We start from the raw sequence: 16,370 nt of genomic DNA, 5'->3' as shown, positions 1-16,370 counted from the left end.
TACTTGCACAGGGACAAGGAACAGATCGCCAACATGCCATCATTAATAACAGCCGCCAGCAGCTGATATTTGAATGTGAAGATATGTGCTACAAAGCTTTCTAGGGCAGCACTAGCTACAAGTAAAATGGCATTGCAATAGGACATTACACAACCTTTTGTTTTCAGCCAAGTTGGCTCTGTGGTAGCCAATGACCAAAGCCTTTTACCAGCAAGCTGGACAAGTATGATTGAATCAACCATCTATGTAGCCTCTCATAACTCTTGCTCGCTGTCAAAACAACAGAGTGGAGTATATAGGGGACTCATAACTTGAGCTAATATCACTTTGACTTAATGCTAACATCCATATTATAATCATCTGTCTGTTAAATTTATAATTTTACAGAGATTTTTTAAATACATATACTAACAGTGCCTGGCATTGCTCAGGTTGTCTTGTTCATAACAGATATACTTCTTAAAATTGATATATGTATGTGGGGGAACCTGTGTGTGTGTATGTGACAGTGTGTGGGAGGCTGGCAGACAGTACACTTTCCACTGTTCAGGTTGTCATCTTCTGGCCACAGACAGACATGACAGTGTGACCAACCCACACAAGCCTTTTTTTATACATATGTATGTATATTTGAATTTAAAAACTGTAGAACTTAACTTAGAAAGACACCCTGACACAGGTCTATGTTTCAGAATTCATGAGGTTTCCTACATCAGAGGATCACACCACTTTCTCTATTGACACCATTCCTATAAGTCAACTAATAGACAGATGGCTTCAAACACCTCCAATACCTCGTAATAACATTTCACAAGCTGTACTGCTTGCTACTTCCCACGCCTCTGCTAGACTCTTACTAGGGGCAAGGAAATTTGACCACATCAACCCCTCGTTGATAGCACTGCACTGGCTTCCTGTACAATTCAGAATTCATTATAAAGTATTAACCCTCATTTTTCAATCTCATCAACAATAATAACCCATGCTTATTAGGAGTGTCACTTCAACATTACACACCACAGAGAACCTTAAGATCACAAAACCAAAGGACTTCTAAAGGTGCCGTCTATTCGGAACACGCACCAAACGCAAATAAAGAGAACAAATGTTTTCCATAATGGGCCCCAAGTTATGGAACTGTCTTCCAGAGTCATTACATCAAATAAGAGAAATAAAGAGTTTCAAGCGTGAACTGAAAGCATGCCCCTTTAGAAATGCATACGACTTAACATAAAATCCCAAGAGGCCGATAACTTCACTGTCAGTACCAGAGACAATGTTAGCGGAGCGAGCAATAAGGACCGAACAACGTAAAGTGCATTATTAGAATCTGCATTTGCTGTTGCGTCAAATTTAGAAAATGTATGCATATTTACTAGATTATATATTTGCCGATGTGTTGGCCTAGAATATGTATGGATATGAACGAGAATATTCGTCTGCTGTTGTGTTGATCTAGAGTAGGAAAGCTGACAAAGTTTGTGAATGTCGACCAAGAATTTTAAAGCTGACTTTGTAAACCGTTGTGATCTTCTTTTGGAACGACGGTATATAAAACACCTAAATAAATACATTTAACCAACCATGCCCATCATCTATTACTGAGCTCTTAAATCAGAGTACCATTCCATTTCCATATTTAGACCCAGCAGTTGCCCTCTTTTATAATTATAAATCGAAAATTATTCTCTCTCATTGAATGAGAAACCCATTGGGAAACGCTGCACCAGGGGAAAAATGTGGCATAAAGTCCTGCGAGAAAAGATCAGTACTTTTCAATGTCAGCTTCAGTACTATAGGAGACTGAAGCTGATACTGAAAAATGCATCAACAGCTATTAATCGTCTTACAATTCCTGCACTCTTATACACCTTTGGAATGGTAAACTGGCCCCATAAATAGCTTGAACAATTGGATTTAAGAACAAGAAAGCTCCTCCAAGCCCATCAGGTAATCTAAAAGAATCAGAATATGCTGAGATTGTACATCCCTAGACTTGAAGGCAGTATGTGTGTTCTTGAAATTGATTACACATACAGAGCTACCATCATAAGCCTGTAGACATATTTAATGGTATTAAAGGACCCAAATAGTGCTGAAATATGAAAGTGAACAAGCATCATTGGATGGAGGGAGGAGGAATAGCCTAGTGGGCTACGACCCAGGAGACCAGCGTTCCAAGTCCTGCTATCGCTTCTTGTGACCTTGGGCAAGTCACTTTACCCTCCATTGCCTCAGGTACAAAACTCAGATTGTAAGCCCTCTGGGGATAGAGAAATACCTACAGTACCTGAATGTAAACCAATGTGATATTTCAGATTGAATGTTGGTATATAAAAATAATAAAATGACTGAGAATCCACCAGTGCACCAGGGGAAAGAAACAACAGAATGCAAAGTGATAATAAAAAAAAACAACTATAAAGAATCAGACCAGCAAAGTACCTGATTCACTAGGATTTTCCCATAGACACAAAAATGGGAGAAAAGCCTTAATCTGGCCCAAAGAGAGATAACTGGCAGAAACACAAATACAATGGGAAGGACAAAGAGTTATTTCAGAAACCCCATTAGATCAAGATTTGACACAGCAGTGGATGAGAGTGATAATTGCATCACAAAATAGTAGACTGCCGACAGAAATAGTCTCAGTTATATTGAGCATCATTGGTCTGATTAAGAAGAATTTCCAAATGCACCTTAATATGAAGCCAATAAATATACCTATGAACTCCAGAAGGAGGCGGCCTTTGGCACAATGCAAGTATTAAGAAGGGCATTAGCAGTAAAGTTGAGAGACTGAGATCATTCCCAACCTACCCTGGCAATTATAAATGAGGCTCATCCTTGTCAAGGTATGCACAAAATAAATCCATTTGCAGAAACCAGGGCCAGATGTGTGACTGCCAGCCAGCCTGTAAGGCCACCAGCAGACACATATTTGGACCCACAGCCAATAAAAAGCTCAATGCTAGAAAATTGGACATTGTTGTAAAGGAGAAAACACAAAAACAGCATAGCTGATAGAAGTGCCAGTACCAAGCAACTATTCTGTGGATCCTATGGAGAGAGAAGATCTTTAAGTACCAAGAGATGCAATCAGAGACCAAGAAAATATGGCAGAAAGAGACTGAAATAGTCTCGATAATATTGGGTGGCACTGGCCTGATTAAGAAGAATTTCCAAGCTCACCTTGCTATCGGGCCGATACAGTAAAAGTCACGGGAGAGCGGGCAAACGCCCGCTCTCCTGTGCGCGCAATACAGTAAATACATTTATTTAAATTAGGCCCGGCGGTAAAAAGAGGCAGCTGTCAGCGGGTTTGACAGCCGACGCTCAATTTTGCCGGCGTTGGTTCTCGAGCCCGCTGACAGCCATGAGTTCGGAAACCGGACGCCGGCAAAATTGAGCGTCCGGTTTTCAAGCCGTGGGCCTATTTCAATTTTTTTTTTTTTTTACTTTTTTAAACTTTTGGGACCTCCGACTTAATATCGCTATGATATTAAGTCGGAGGGTGCACAGAAAAGCAGTTTTTACTGCTTTTCTGTGCACTTTCCCGGTGCCCGAAGAAATTAGCGCAGGCGCTATTAGGTTCGGGGGGGGGGGGGGGGGGGATTGGCCATGCGTTTTGGACGCGCTATTACCCCTTACTGAATAAGGGGTAAAGCTAGTGCGTTGAAAACACGGGTCCAAATGCCGGCTAACAGTGCGCTCCGTCAGAGCACACTGTACTGTATCGGCCTGTATGTTATCTCTCTCTCTATATATATATATTACAGCCTATGACGTCCAGAAGGAGGCGCCTTTTGGCTTAATGCAAGTACTAAGAAGGGCATTAGCAATACATTTGAGAGATTGGGATAAGCCCATATGATCCCTAGTGATGAAGAAGTGAGAGGAAAGCTGGAGATCAAGTGGGGTCTATGGTATTGCACCAAGAATGAGAGTGGGCAGAGACTAGATGGGCCCTATAGTCCTTGTCTGCCATCATTTTCTGGGTGTTCAACTAATCTGATTTCTCCATTGACTGAAAACGCCTATTTAATTAATGGGGCACTAGTCCCATGAATTAATTCGTAGCGCAGGAGTGCAATTAGTGACAGGCAGAACCTCTTAAAAATTATTTCTCAGGAACGCTGGGCTGAAATTAAGGATGGGTCAAAATGGCGCAAAGTTGGTTTGCTGTTCAGCAGCTGTGAAGTGGCGCACCTTTTGCCTAGAGAGGTTTTATTTCCCGCAGCTTCTGAATGGGAAAGTCAATTTTGCCAAAACCTTTGTGCAAGCATAAAGTTTCGCCAAAGTGTGCTATGGGATCCTTACGCTTAGCAGCAAATGGCCTAAGATGCTTTCTGTAGAAAGAAACGGTGCGAAAAACCCGAAAAGTGCACCCATCGGGCATGCATTTCCGACGCCAGCACCGTATCTTTACGTTTTCTGCTGAGAACAAAAACGTCATTGGATTTAGTAACTTAGCATGCCCAGGCGCTGAGATCAACCAAACACTGACACAGATAAGAGGCAATATCCTACAAACGATCGCACTTCTGTGGCTGGCAGCTGACGTACAGCTTTGGCAGTGGCAGACTGGATCTTTTCTGTCATCTGCAATGTTCCTTTTGTGGAAACGTTCTTTTGCTATGGCATCCTGAAGTCTCCAAACAAACGTGTAAGCTGTTCGGTCATGCTGTGCGGGTCATAGCTGGATGAATCTTGCTCTGGGGAGCGAGGCAATGCATTTTTTGACCCCGTGCATAATGGAAGCCTGCACCCTCGGGGAGTTGCCTGCCGCATCCCTTCGTTCCATCCCTTGGGCCATCCCGAGCGTAGTCTGCCACTGTCACTGAATGGAGGTAGGCCTGAGCTGAAAGCACTCAGGTGGCACTAAGGTAGCCCTCCTGCAAGGAATGACGTTTAAAGGAATGTTCCCCCTCTTCAGAAGGGATGTATTTATGGGGTTTATATAGCGCCCTATCCCGGGTGCTTTGCCAAAAAAGTACAAAAATAATGAAACCGTCCAAACCAAAACCTATGCCAAACCAGTAAGGCAAAAGCTACACAAACCTCTGCTGTGAAGGTCTGTGGACTTTAAGAACATAAGAGCTGTCATTCTGCATCAGACCAAAGGTCCATCAAGCCCAGCGTCCTATCTCTGACAGTGGGCAATCCTTCTTACTCATAACCAGGCCAAGTGTTCTTGTAACATTCCATTAAATGCATCCCCCTCCCTCCCTCCTCATGCTCCCTGTGGCCCTCCTGGCACCTTCCCCCCTACTTTTCTCTTGACACCCCTTTCCCTCGCTCCTTCCTTGTCCCTTTCCTGACACTCCATCTCCTGCTCTGCCTCTCTCATAGTCCCTCCATCTCCCGTTCTCTTTCCCCTGGTGTCTCCCTATCCCTTTTCCTTCCCTGCCTCTAGTGGCAGCCTCACCCTCTCCCATGTTTCTTTCCAAGTCATTCCCTGTTTCTCTCCTACCCATTTCCTCTCCACGCTTCCTATCCCATGTGCACCCCCTCCTGTATCTCCCCCTCCTCCCACTTCTTCTCGGTCCTCTATCCTATTTTCTTTATCGACATCCCAGCGCATCTGTGTGTATATTTACTTCATAATTACCCACATGACTATTGACAGGGGTAATTATTGGGTGGGGTTCTCCCAGACAGCAGCAGCGCTTGCTAATGACGCCCGTGGTGGCTGGTGGGTAATAAAGGGTTTGAAGAGCACATTACCCAGAATGTAATGATGGGGGCTGGCACAGATATTTATAGTTACACGGTGGTGGTTTATAATGGAGCTATTTCTTTCTGGATTCGTCTCTACACGATGCAATGCTGCAGAGCTTGGAACCGAGCTGACACGAGGGCTTACCACCCCGAGGCTGGGCAGCCACCTGCAGGCTCTCGCAACCCCATGCAGAATCCCTGAAGTCATGCACAGACCCTCGTACGCTACAATCCTAGCGAGGACGCAACGATGCACTAACAGTTATACGCCCACGTGCACCCACACTGCACTCATAGCACAAAGGCACTGTACAGTCATACACAGACAATACAATCATGCACAGATACATGCAGCCACCGAGAAATACACAGGCAGTCGGACATGCACGCAAATTCATGCAGTTAAATAACGTCCAAAACCCGCAGACGGGTGCACGCTGCACATACACTAGAACTGTCTCGACCGATGCCCCCTAAAACACACGTCAGCAGTGCCTCGCATGTATTTTCAGCTCAAGTAAAACCAGCAAAACCAGGCAGAGATAATAGCTTTGTAAGGCTCATAAATGTTTCCAGATACAAACGTTTGAGACTGTGCTAAGGTACTTTCTAGCAGACATGAACATCTGAAGTCAGGACCAAGGTGGGCGCCAAACTCATGTTCATCATCCTCTTTGGATAATTCTTTGTGCTGGTTTAATACAAGGTGCCACAGTTTGCAGAGAAGCCCTGTTTACTTTAGGATGGAGACCTCAACTACGACAATCCTTCACAGAATGGATAAAGAAGAGCCTTCCAGTAGAGGGAGTGGGCCAAAAATGGGATTGGAATTCAAGAAAGTATGGAGTGAGCATAGAGGAGCCTCAGCAGTGGGGAAGAAAGAGGTAAAGCCTAGGAGGGGCACAGAGGATCCTCGGGGGTGGTGGAGTGAGGGGTAAAGCCTGGGAGGGGCACAGAGGATCCTCGGGGGGGGGGGGGTGGAGTGAGGGGTAAAGCCTGGGAGGGGCACAGAGGATCCTCGGGGGTGGTGGAGTGAGGGGGTAAAGCCTGGGAGGGGCACAGAGGATCCTCGGGGGTGGTGGAGTGAGGGGGTAAAGCCTGGGAGGGGCACAGAGGATCCTCAGGGTTGGGGGAGTGAGGGATAAAGCCTTGGAGGGGCACAGAGGATCCTCAGGGGTGGGGGAGTGAGGGGTAAAGCCCAGGAGGGGCACAGAGGATCCTCAGGGGTGGAGAAATGAGGGGTAAAGCCTGGGATGGGCACAAAGGATCCTCAGAGGTGGGGGAGTGAGGGGTAAAGCCTGGGAGGGGCACAGAGGATCCTCAGGGCTGGGGGAGTGAGGAGTAAAGCCTGGGATGGGGACAGGATCCTCAGGGGTGGGGGAGTGAGGGGTAAAGCCTGGGAGGGGCACAGAGGATCCTCAGGGGTGGGGGAGTGAGGGGTAAAGCCTGGGATGGGCACAGAGGATCCTCAGGGGTGGGGGAGTGAGGGGTAAAGCCTGGGAGGGGCACAGAGGATCCTCAGGGGTGTGAGAGTGAGGGGTAAGCCTGGGATGGGCACAGAGGATCCTCAGGGGTGGGGGAGTGAGGGGTAAAGCCTGGGAGGGGCACAGAGGATCCTCAGGGGTGGGGGAGTGAGGGGTAAAGCCTGGGCACAGAGGATCCTCATCTGTGACATGAGTAGCCAACTTTAATGTCACTGTGGTCTCTAAGTAGTGCAATCTCTCTGCATTTTATTAGAGTCTCCAGCAAACAGGACAAAGTTTAGGGATGTGTTTTTGTGTCGGAACACATCCTGATTTTCTTAAGGGATTCTCTCCATGCAGTACTTGTGTTTGGGGTTTTTTTTTTAGTCTAGTAGTTGCTTGCTTCTCCTCAGGCTTCCAACTCAATTGGACTAACCTCTTTTGGGCTACAGCCTCATAGTACCAGTTAATGACGGTAGATAAAGACCAAAATGGTTCATCCATTTTGCCGGCAAGTTGCTTTAGTTAGTAACTGCCACTCTGTGCAAGCTCCCCCCATGCAGAGATGTAAGCTTTGGATTTAACCCAGGTTACCCCATGTCTTCGTTTCCGTCCTCTAGTCACTGGTGATTTTCCGTGCTTATCTCTCGCCTTTTTTCCTTCCATTGCTGTTCTTCACCATCTCTTATGGGAGGGCATTCCATGCGCCCACCACCTTCTCTGTGAAGAAATATTGCCTGTCAGTTGTTCCTGAATCTTCTTCATTTGTAACATTTGTGTGGACGTCCCTCACCCAACTCCTCTTGGCCATGGCAGTGACGGTCTTCAAGCAGAGGTCACAGGCCACGGCTTCTCCTCAGACCCTGGCTAATATCGACTTTGACCGTTGAGCAGTTGGTTAAGATGGCATCCCGAGGTGAAGGGCAAAGTCCAGGCCTGGGAGTCAAACCCAGGTCCTACTGTATGACGGCGCATAGCACGTGCCAGCGAGCTGGCTCCGTCAGTCACTTTTAACTGGAAGCCACAAAGCAAGCATTGTTTCAAGCCAGGGTCTTTCAGCGTCGGTGCACAGGGAGGCAAGAAAAGTGGAGGTTAGAGTAAGAGGGAGACTTGGTAACTCCGGAAGGAACAGCTGTGGCCAGATGTTTGAAGGCTGCTCCCTAAGATGCCCGGAAGAGGGACTCTGAGGATGAAGCAGAAAGAAAGGTTGGGGAGAGGTAGCACTGGAGACCTGTGCTTCTAGGAAGGACTTCTGTCTTTTGAGCACAACACAGCTCTCGGGCTACTGGAGGTGAGGGGGACGAGGAGCTCAAGGTATCAAGCACAGCCCCTCCTCCCCCACGTTTTTGTAGTCTTCCCTGCTTATTTAGCTATTTCCCTCATTTCCAATAGGGCCTAAGCTCTGGAAAGCTTTTTACAGTCCAGTGAAAAGTTCTCCCCCTGCAAACTTGATTGTGGGCCTCCCCTTATTTGTACTTCTCCAAGTGGAAGCAGCAACCCTTTGCAACACAGGGCTTAGGAATTGCAGGACGGCCCCTGGAAGAGCAGGAAGGGAGCGTCTCAAAAGTACTTGGCTCCTCCTCCTCCAGAAAGTGAGGGACCTTTCTTGCAGCCTGGCAGCCCCGTTTCTGCCTTCCCCTGCCACCCTGGAGCCTCCTCTGGTGGCAACTGGAAAGCCTGGGTGGCAAACATAAAAGTGGAGGGGGGAGGGTTCCCTGAGCTTGAGATGAGTCAAGAATGCTGAGCTGCTCCCTGCCCGGAAAGGGAAATGCACCGGGGGTTGGATGTAGCTGTGGGTGAGTTCTTTATTTTTTAATTCTTCTATTGGTGCTGTTTTGCATTCAGTTGCTTTCTTTTGTTGACCACCCACCCACATCCTTCTTGTGTTATTATTGCAAATGCAAGAACAGCCTGGATCGTTTGGGCACAATCCCCCCGCCATCCAAGCTGTCAACAACAAAAGTCTTCCTAGCCAGCATTATTCTCTCTTGCATCGGATGTCTCTTCTCTCTTTTTATTTATTTAGTTTGCTGCTGATTTTCAGAAACAGGTGTGTGTATATCAACATAATATATGCATGCATCCATGCCAGGATCATAATTACCTCTGGTGGAAGGGACCTGAAAGACTGGAGGAGAGAGAGATTGAGAATCCATTTTATCCTTGTTTTATTTCATGGACATATATGCATATTTTTTTCTCCTCTTCTGATCAGCGCGTTGCATTCGTTTCCGGTGCGATCTCCAGCCCCTTTCCCCATTAAGCCTGATTTTAGCTTTTGCTGGCTTGCCCTGTACTGGAAAGGTAGATGTGCTCTCTTCCTCTTTGCCTTGACTCTTCTTGATGTTGGGTTTGGAAAGGGGGTTGGCGGTGTCGAAGCGAAAGTGGGTTTGACTGGAAGGAGATTGGGGGAAGGGGGTCAGATTTGACAGCTTCAAGCCCCATAGGCTGATGCTCCTAAAGGGGAGCGTATGGTACTTCCGGGAGGGGTAGGAGGAGGCAGTGAATGGGAACTCAACTGTTTCACTCACACACCCCTCAAACAAGATTGTTCAGGTTTGTATTGCCTGTACGCCTAGGGCTGGGAGATCTGAGGGTCTGATCTTGAGCAGCTGAAGGGATGGGGGTCGGCTGTGTGTGATGTCATGTGAGTGTTTTGATAGGGCCATGTGGAGACCGTTATGGATCCATAGGGTACCGTGCAGGTGACAGTTTGGTGCATTTTGCAAGCTACATGGGAGATGTCTCACTGAATTTGAGTGCCCATCCCCAAATGCCATCTGGGTGCAGGCTTTGCAGGAAATACAGTGGAGATCAACCAGGTATATAGGTGAAACTTTGCAAGATGTTCATGGTAGATTTAGGGACCAGGCGGGTGAGGGTTGCCCTAATAGCTGTCACTCTATGGCCAATCCTAAGGCCATAGAGAAGCCTTAGGATTGGGAGCTCTTGTGCTCCATGGGGGAGCCTCAAGCCTGGGATTTGTCATGGGGCACAGGGGAGTTGCTAGGCTGGGTACTGTGGTGATCCCCCCAAGGATTCAGGTGAGCTTTGGTCCTGGCAGCTGTTGTGCTTTCCAGGCATGCAGGGGAGTTGCAGGGCTGGGATCTGGAGTGGTCCTTAGGGCAGCAGGGGAAGCTCAGGGCTGGGGTCTGTCATGGTGCCCGAGGACGCCAGGGACCCGTTGTGGAGCCCAGGAAAGCCTCACAGTTGTGGCTTGGGATGCTCCGCCACCTATTGCTTTATGTGCTGTGTGAATCATACCCTGGCTTGCATTACAAAAAGCCCAGGAGAAGGCAGAGCTGTTCCTGGTAAATCTCAGGTTTTGCTTTTTATAGGGTGAAAATCCACAGGTAAGCAGACCTGCTCCGGAAGAAATCCTTCAGGTAGTGGTGAGATCGCTCTCTAGAAGGCTGCTCTTTCTTCACAGTTTACAGGTATTGTCCATCTCTTAAGAGAGAGAGAGAGTGTGTGTGGGTGTGTTTTTGGTTTTAAAAGCAGTTGTGGTGGTGGTGGTATCCTTCCTCCCTAGACTCACGCTCTCATTCAGTCAGAGCCTCCTTTTCTCTCCCCCAAAAAACAACATTGTATTCTGTAATGCTGGAAAAAGCCCTTTCTGTGTGGGTGGATTCTCCATTGCTGCTGCCAGCGAGGGCCTCGGAGATGGCACTGAAGTGTTTTGGGTTTGTTTTCCCCCCTTCTGGGTCTCCCCTTTGTGAATTGGGCTGTAAAGACGAATGTGACGTTGTCTCCACCGTGCGTGGTGGCAGTGGTGGGATATTGACGTGTTCCTTGCTCTCTTCATCTACTTTTTTTTTTCCCCCTTTCCCCCTCCCGTGCAGCCCCGCTGTGGAACACGTGGCAACCGAGGCCGGCCGGCAGAGCCCGCTCCGCGCCGGAGTCGCGCTGGACACGAGGTGCCATGGCCGGCCGGAACCATCAGAGACGAAGCAGTAAGATAACATGTTTGCATCCTGCCGACAGTGATTTGCACTCGCAGCTTTACAGAAATATCTGTCTGTGTGTGTGTGTGTGTGTGTTGATTATTTATGCGCATAGACGCTGCACGTATCGGGGCCACCTGGGGTCCCACCCCGCTTCCTGGCCTCTCTTCTCTGGGAAATCTCCCTTTCTTTTCTCTGCAGTGAAGAAGGATGAGGAGCCATATGAGATCTCCATCCCCTTCCAGGAAGCCCCGCACACAGAGCCTCAGGTCTATTACAGACTTAGCCCACCCCAGAACAACTTTGAAGGTGAGGAGGGGGAGGGGGGCTTGATGAGGGGAGATGGAAGATCGGAGGAGACAGCTATGCAGAGGGAGAGGGCGCCAGGACATGCGGCCTGGCTGGCCCCCTCACACTGGATTTTGTGCAGGGGAGGCGGGGGGCGCTGCCACACCCCTGGCCATGGCGAGGCTGAATGTTGGGCATTTGCTGTGCTTACAGAGCTCCCAGAGACCAATGCCCCCACCTTCGCATTGATGAACAGCATGAAGACGCAGCTGCACATGGCCATGGAGAGGAACTCCTGGCTCCAGAAGCGCATTGAGGACCTGGAGGAGGAGAGGGACTTCCTGCGCTGCCAGCTGGACAAATTTATATCGTCCACCAAGAGCGAGGCAGGTGAGCTACCTCTCCCAGCAGTGCCCTGTCCCAGTGCCAGGGGGGGGGGGGGAGGCTGCATCACTGTGAGCTTCCTCCCAGCAGTGCCCTGTCCCAGTGCCAGGGGGGGGGGGAGGCTGCAGCACTGTGAGCTTCCTCCCAGCAGTGCCCTGTCCCAGTGCCGGGGGGGCGGGGGGCTGCAGCACTGTGAGCTTCCTCCCAGCAGTGCCGGGGGGGGGGGGGGGGAGGCTGCATCACTTGTGAGCTTCCTCCCAGCAGTGCCCTGTCCCAGTGCCAGGGGGGGGGGGGGGGCTGCAGCACTGTGAGCTTCCTCCCAGCAGTGCCCTGTCCCAGTGCCAGGGGAGGGGGGGGGGGGGGCTGCAGCACTGTGAGCTTCCTCCCAGCAGTGCCCTGTCCCAGTGCCAGGGGGGGGGGGAAGGCTGCAGCACTGTGAGCTTCCTCCCAGCAGTGCCGGGGGGGGGGGGCTGCATCACTGTGAGCTTCCTCCCAGCAGTGCCCTGTCCCAGTGCCGGGGGGGGGGGGGGAGGCTGCAGCAGTGTGAGCTTCGTCCCAGCAGTGCCCGGTGCCGGGGGGGGGGGGGGGAGGGCTGCATCACTGTGAGCTTCCTCCCACATGCCGGTCCGGGGGGGGGGGGGGGGGGGGAGGGCTGCATCACTGTGAGCTTCCTCCCAGCAGTGCCGGGGGGGGGGGGGGGAGGCGGCTGCATCACTGTGAGCTTCCTCTCAGCGTGCCCTGTCCCAGTGCCAGGGGGGGGGGAGGCTGCATCACTGTGAGCTTCCTCTCAGCAGTGCCCTGTCCCAGTGCCGGGGAGGGGGGGGCTGCAGCACTGTGAGCTTCCTCCCAGCAGTGCCGGGGGGGGGGGGGAGGCTGCATCACTGTGAGCTTCCTCCCAGCAGTGCCGGGGGGGGGGGGAGGCTGCATCACTGTGAGCTTCCTCTCAGCAGTGCCCTGTCCCAGTGCCAGGGGGGGGGGAGGCTGCATCACTGTGAGCTTCCTCTCAGCAGTGCCCTGTCCCAGTGCCGGGGAGGGGGGGGGCTGCAGCACTGTGAGCTTCCTCCCAGCAGTGCCGGGGGGGGGGGGGGGAGGCTGCATCACTGTGAGCTTCCTCCCAGCAGTGCCCTGTCCCAGTGCCAGGGGGGGGTGGCCTGCAGCACTGTGAGCTTCATCCCAGCAGTGCCGGGGGGGGGGGGGGAGGCTGCATCACTGTGAGCTTCCTCCCAGCAGTGCCCTGTCCCAGTGCCGGGGGGGGTGGCCTGCAGCAGTGTGAGCTTCCTCCCAGCAGTGCCCTGTCCCAGTGCCGGGGGGGGGGGGGTTGCTGCAACACTGTGAGCTTCCTCCCAGCAGTGCCCTGTCCCAGTGCTGGGGGGGGGGCTGCAGCACTGTGAGCTTCATCCCAGCAGTGCCGGGGGGGGGGGGGGGGGAGGCTGCATCACTGTGAGCTTCCTCCTCCCAGCAGTGCCCTGTCCCAGTGCCGGGGGGGGGGGGGGTTGCTGCAGCACTGTGAGTTTCCTCCCAGCAGTGCCCTGTCCCAGTGCCGGGGGGGGGGGGGGGTTGCTGCAGCACTGTGAGCTTCCTCCCAGCAGTGCCCTGTCCCAGTGCCGGGGGGGGGGGTTGCTGCAGCACTGTGAGCTTCCTCCAGCAGTGCCCTGTCCCAGTGCCGGGGGGGGGGGGGGGTTGCTGCAACACTGTGAGCTTCCTCCCAGCAGTGCCCTGTCCCAGTGCTGGGGGGGGGGGGCTGCAGCACTGTGAGCTTCCTCCCAGCAGTGCCCGGGGGGGGGGGGGAGGCTGCATCACTGTGAGCTTCCTCCCAGCAGTGCCCTGTCACAGCACCAGACTGGCACATCAGCAATACCAGCCACAGTTCAGGTTCCTTGCTTGCAAACCCCCTTGGCACATGTCCCCCTCTTTCAGAAGAACACGCAAGAACTAAGCAGATACCACGAAGGTCAGAGGTGGCTGAAAGTCGCAACGGAGACCTGACGGACAATGACAGCATGCTGTCCTCTCTCAGTGGCATCTCAGAAGAAGGGAGCGCTATGGCAGATCGAAAGAAGCAGAGGCAAAAGGCAGGCTTCAGTCGGCGGCGGTTCCTGAAGGCAAAAGGAAAAGAGAGACAGAGGGGTAAGACACTAGGATAAATAAATAAATAAATAGGACAGCCAGCCTGGGCAGGGAGGGGAAGAGTAGTCCAAAGTTAGGCCAGAGATAGGGAAGAGGCACAAGGAACACAGCAGGATATGAGGGGAAAACTGCACTCATGGGAAATGTGGGGGGTACATGGAGAGTGAAGGGTAGAGCCTGGGATGGGCTCAGAGGATCCTCAGGGGTGGGGGAGTGAGGGGAAAAGCCTGGGAGGGGCTCAGAGGATCCTCAGGGGTGGGGGAGTGAGGGGTAAAGCCCGGGAGGGGCACAGAGGATCCTCAGGGGTGGGGGAGTGAGGGGAAAAGCCTGGGAGGGGCACAGAGGATCCTCAGGGGGGGGGGGGAGTGAGGGGTAAAGCCCGGGAGGGGGCACAGAGGATCCTCAGGGGTGGGGGAGTGAGGGGTAAAGCCTGGGAGGGGCACAGAGGATCCTCAGGAGTGGTGGAGTGAGGGGTAAAGCCTGGGAGGGGCACAGAGGATCCTCAGGGGTGGGGGAGTGAGGGGTAAAGCCTGAGAGGGGCACAGAGGATCCTCAGGGGTGGGGGAGTGAGGGGAAAAGCCCGGGAGGGGCACAGAGGATCCTCAGGGGTGGGGGAGTGAGGGTAAAGCCCGGGAGGGGCACAGAGGATCCTCAGGGGTGGGGGGAGTGAGGGGTGAAGCCCGGGAGGGGCACAGAGGATCCTCAGGGGTGGGGGAGTGAAGGGTAAAGCCCGGGAGGGGACACAGAGGATCCTCAGGGGTGGGGGAGTGAGGGGTGAAGCCCGGGAGGGGCACAGAGGATCCTCATTGGGGGGTGAGGGTTGAGGGTTCAAGCTTGGGATGGGTACAGAGGATCCTGGGCGGTGAAAGGGTGTAATGTGTGATGCCGAAGTCTTTGGGTATTCTTCCTGGAAAGGGGTCCGCCAGTCTGGGGCCTGGAGATCTCTCTGTACCATCACCCTCTACATTTAGGGAAGCATTTTCCTGTATTCTCTGAAATTCCTAGGGGCGGAGTGCATGGGCCTTTCAGAAACCACTCTGGGCCTTTTTCCCTCTCCTCTCCTCTCCCTTCTATTGCTTCATGTCTTCTCCTCCACCTCCTTGCACAGTGAAAGATGCGGAGGGCGTGCTCTGCCGGTACAAGAAGATCCTGACCACCTTCCAGAAGCTGCAGAGCATGAGCCGGGCCTTCGAGCACCACCGGGTGGACCGCAACACGGTGGCCCTGACCACGCCCATCGCCGAGCTGCTGATCGTGGCCCCCGAGAAGCTGGCCGAGGTGGGGGAGTTTGACCCCGGCAAGGAGCGGCTGCTGGAGTACTCCCGCCGCTGCTTCCTGGCGCTGGACGAGGAGACGCTCAAGAAGGTGCAGGCCCTGAAGAAGAGCAAACTGCTGCTCCCCATCACCTACCGCTTTAAGCGGTGAATGGGGGCCACAGCGGGCGGCCCCCACGTTGCAGGAGCACAGATTTTTTTTAACAGGTTTTATGTTTTATTAATATGATCAGGTTTCCGGGGACGATGATGGTGGTTATTATTGGGGGAGGGGGCGGAGGGAGGCAGGTTTGAGGTGCGCTACCAGTTTCCTATCTATCCCCCCCCACGCTCTTATTTTAATAAGAGGACTGCATTTGTCTCGACTTGCTCCCTGTGCAGATGTCCTGCTCTAGCTTCTCCCTGGGATTATCGACTTGGGTGGCTGTGCTCTCAAGGCAAGTTCTCACCCCCTCTTCTCCTCCCCTTGTCCATCCCTCAAGGATGGTCCACAAACCAAACCCGTCTGTTGAAGCTCGACGGTCACCCCATCCTTGTCCACCCCCCCCCCCCGCCAATATTTTGAAACCTGTCCTCCCGCTGATGACCTCACTGCTGGAATGCTTGGACACACCGAGCAGCTGTGAGGTCATCAGCCTGCGACGTATCTCTCTGCCCAGAAAGCAGTAGGAGCTGTAACCCTGGGTGGGCCATACCCAGGACACAGGGGTTTTTTTGATCGTTTTTATCCCGGCTGGCCCTTTTTTTTTTGGGAGGGGGGGGGGATTTTCTTTTTATGTTCTCCCTCTTTTCTGCGTTGAAATACTGCGATATTGAAATTGATGAGAATGAAATCAATTTATTAAACAGAGTTTAAATAAAGATTTGCAATAGTAATATTTCTCTTGTGTGCTTGTGGGGTTCTTTGGTTAAATTGTCTGCTGTTTAGATTTGGGTGGGAGTGGGGGATTGTTGGGTTTTTTTGCATTTCAGTTGCACTTCCAACCTGACCAGATGGAAATAAAGGTTAACAAATGGAGCAAATGCTTCCTTCCTTGGCTGACAATAGAAACCACACTCTTTATCTTGACCTGGGTAACCAGGCCAGGTAGACTCAGTCCTGGCTTTACCTCTGCTCTCCATCCCTTCTTTCTTCATGTGGGTATCATACACAGCCCCATGCAGGCATC

General features: G+C 51.9%; 1 protein-coding gene across 4 annotated transcripts in view; it reads left to right on the top strand.

The window, feature by feature from the left end:
- Nucleotides 1-16,084, top strand: part of LOC115080850 (coiled-coil domain-containing protein 106-like) — a 65,307-nt gene extending 49,223 nt beyond the window's left edge. Inside the window, exons 1-7 of one of the 4 annotated variants that reach the window (XM_029585299.1) lie at nucleotides 8,749-8,980; nucleotides 10,523-10,621; nucleotides 11,027-11,137; nucleotides 11,330-11,437; nucleotides 11,630-11,806; nucleotides 13,721-13,927; nucleotides 15,036-16,084. In XM_029585299.1, coding sequence (XP_029441159.1) covers nucleotides 11,107-11,137; nucleotides 11,330-11,437; nucleotides 11,630-11,806; nucleotides 13,721-13,927; nucleotides 15,036-15,352 — 840 coding nt within the window. In that variant the 5' untranslated portion in view covers nucleotides 8,749-8,980; nucleotides 10,523-10,621; nucleotides 11,027-11,106 and the 3' untranslated portion in view covers nucleotides 15,353-16,084. Of the gene's footprint in view, nucleotides 1-8,748; nucleotides 8,981-9,632; nucleotides 9,741-10,522; nucleotides 10,622-11,026; nucleotides 11,138-11,329; nucleotides 11,438-11,629; nucleotides 11,807-13,717; nucleotides 13,928-15,035 lie in introns of those variants that run through there. The other 3 variants (XM_029585296.1, XM_029585298.1, XM_029585297.1) reach the window with 3 other exon arrangements.
- Nucleotides 16,085-16,370: the final 286 nt, after the last annotated feature.

This window comes from Rhinatrema bivittatum, chromosome 19 (genome assembly GCF_901001135.1).
Source record: "Rhinatrema bivittatum chromosome 19, aRhiBiv1.1, whole genome shotgun sequence".
Taxonomy (NCBI): domain Eukaryota; kingdom Metazoa; phylum Chordata; class Amphibia; order Gymnophiona; family Rhinatrematidae; genus Rhinatrema; species Rhinatrema bivittatum.
This window is presented reverse-complemented; position numbering and strand designations above follow the sequence as displayed.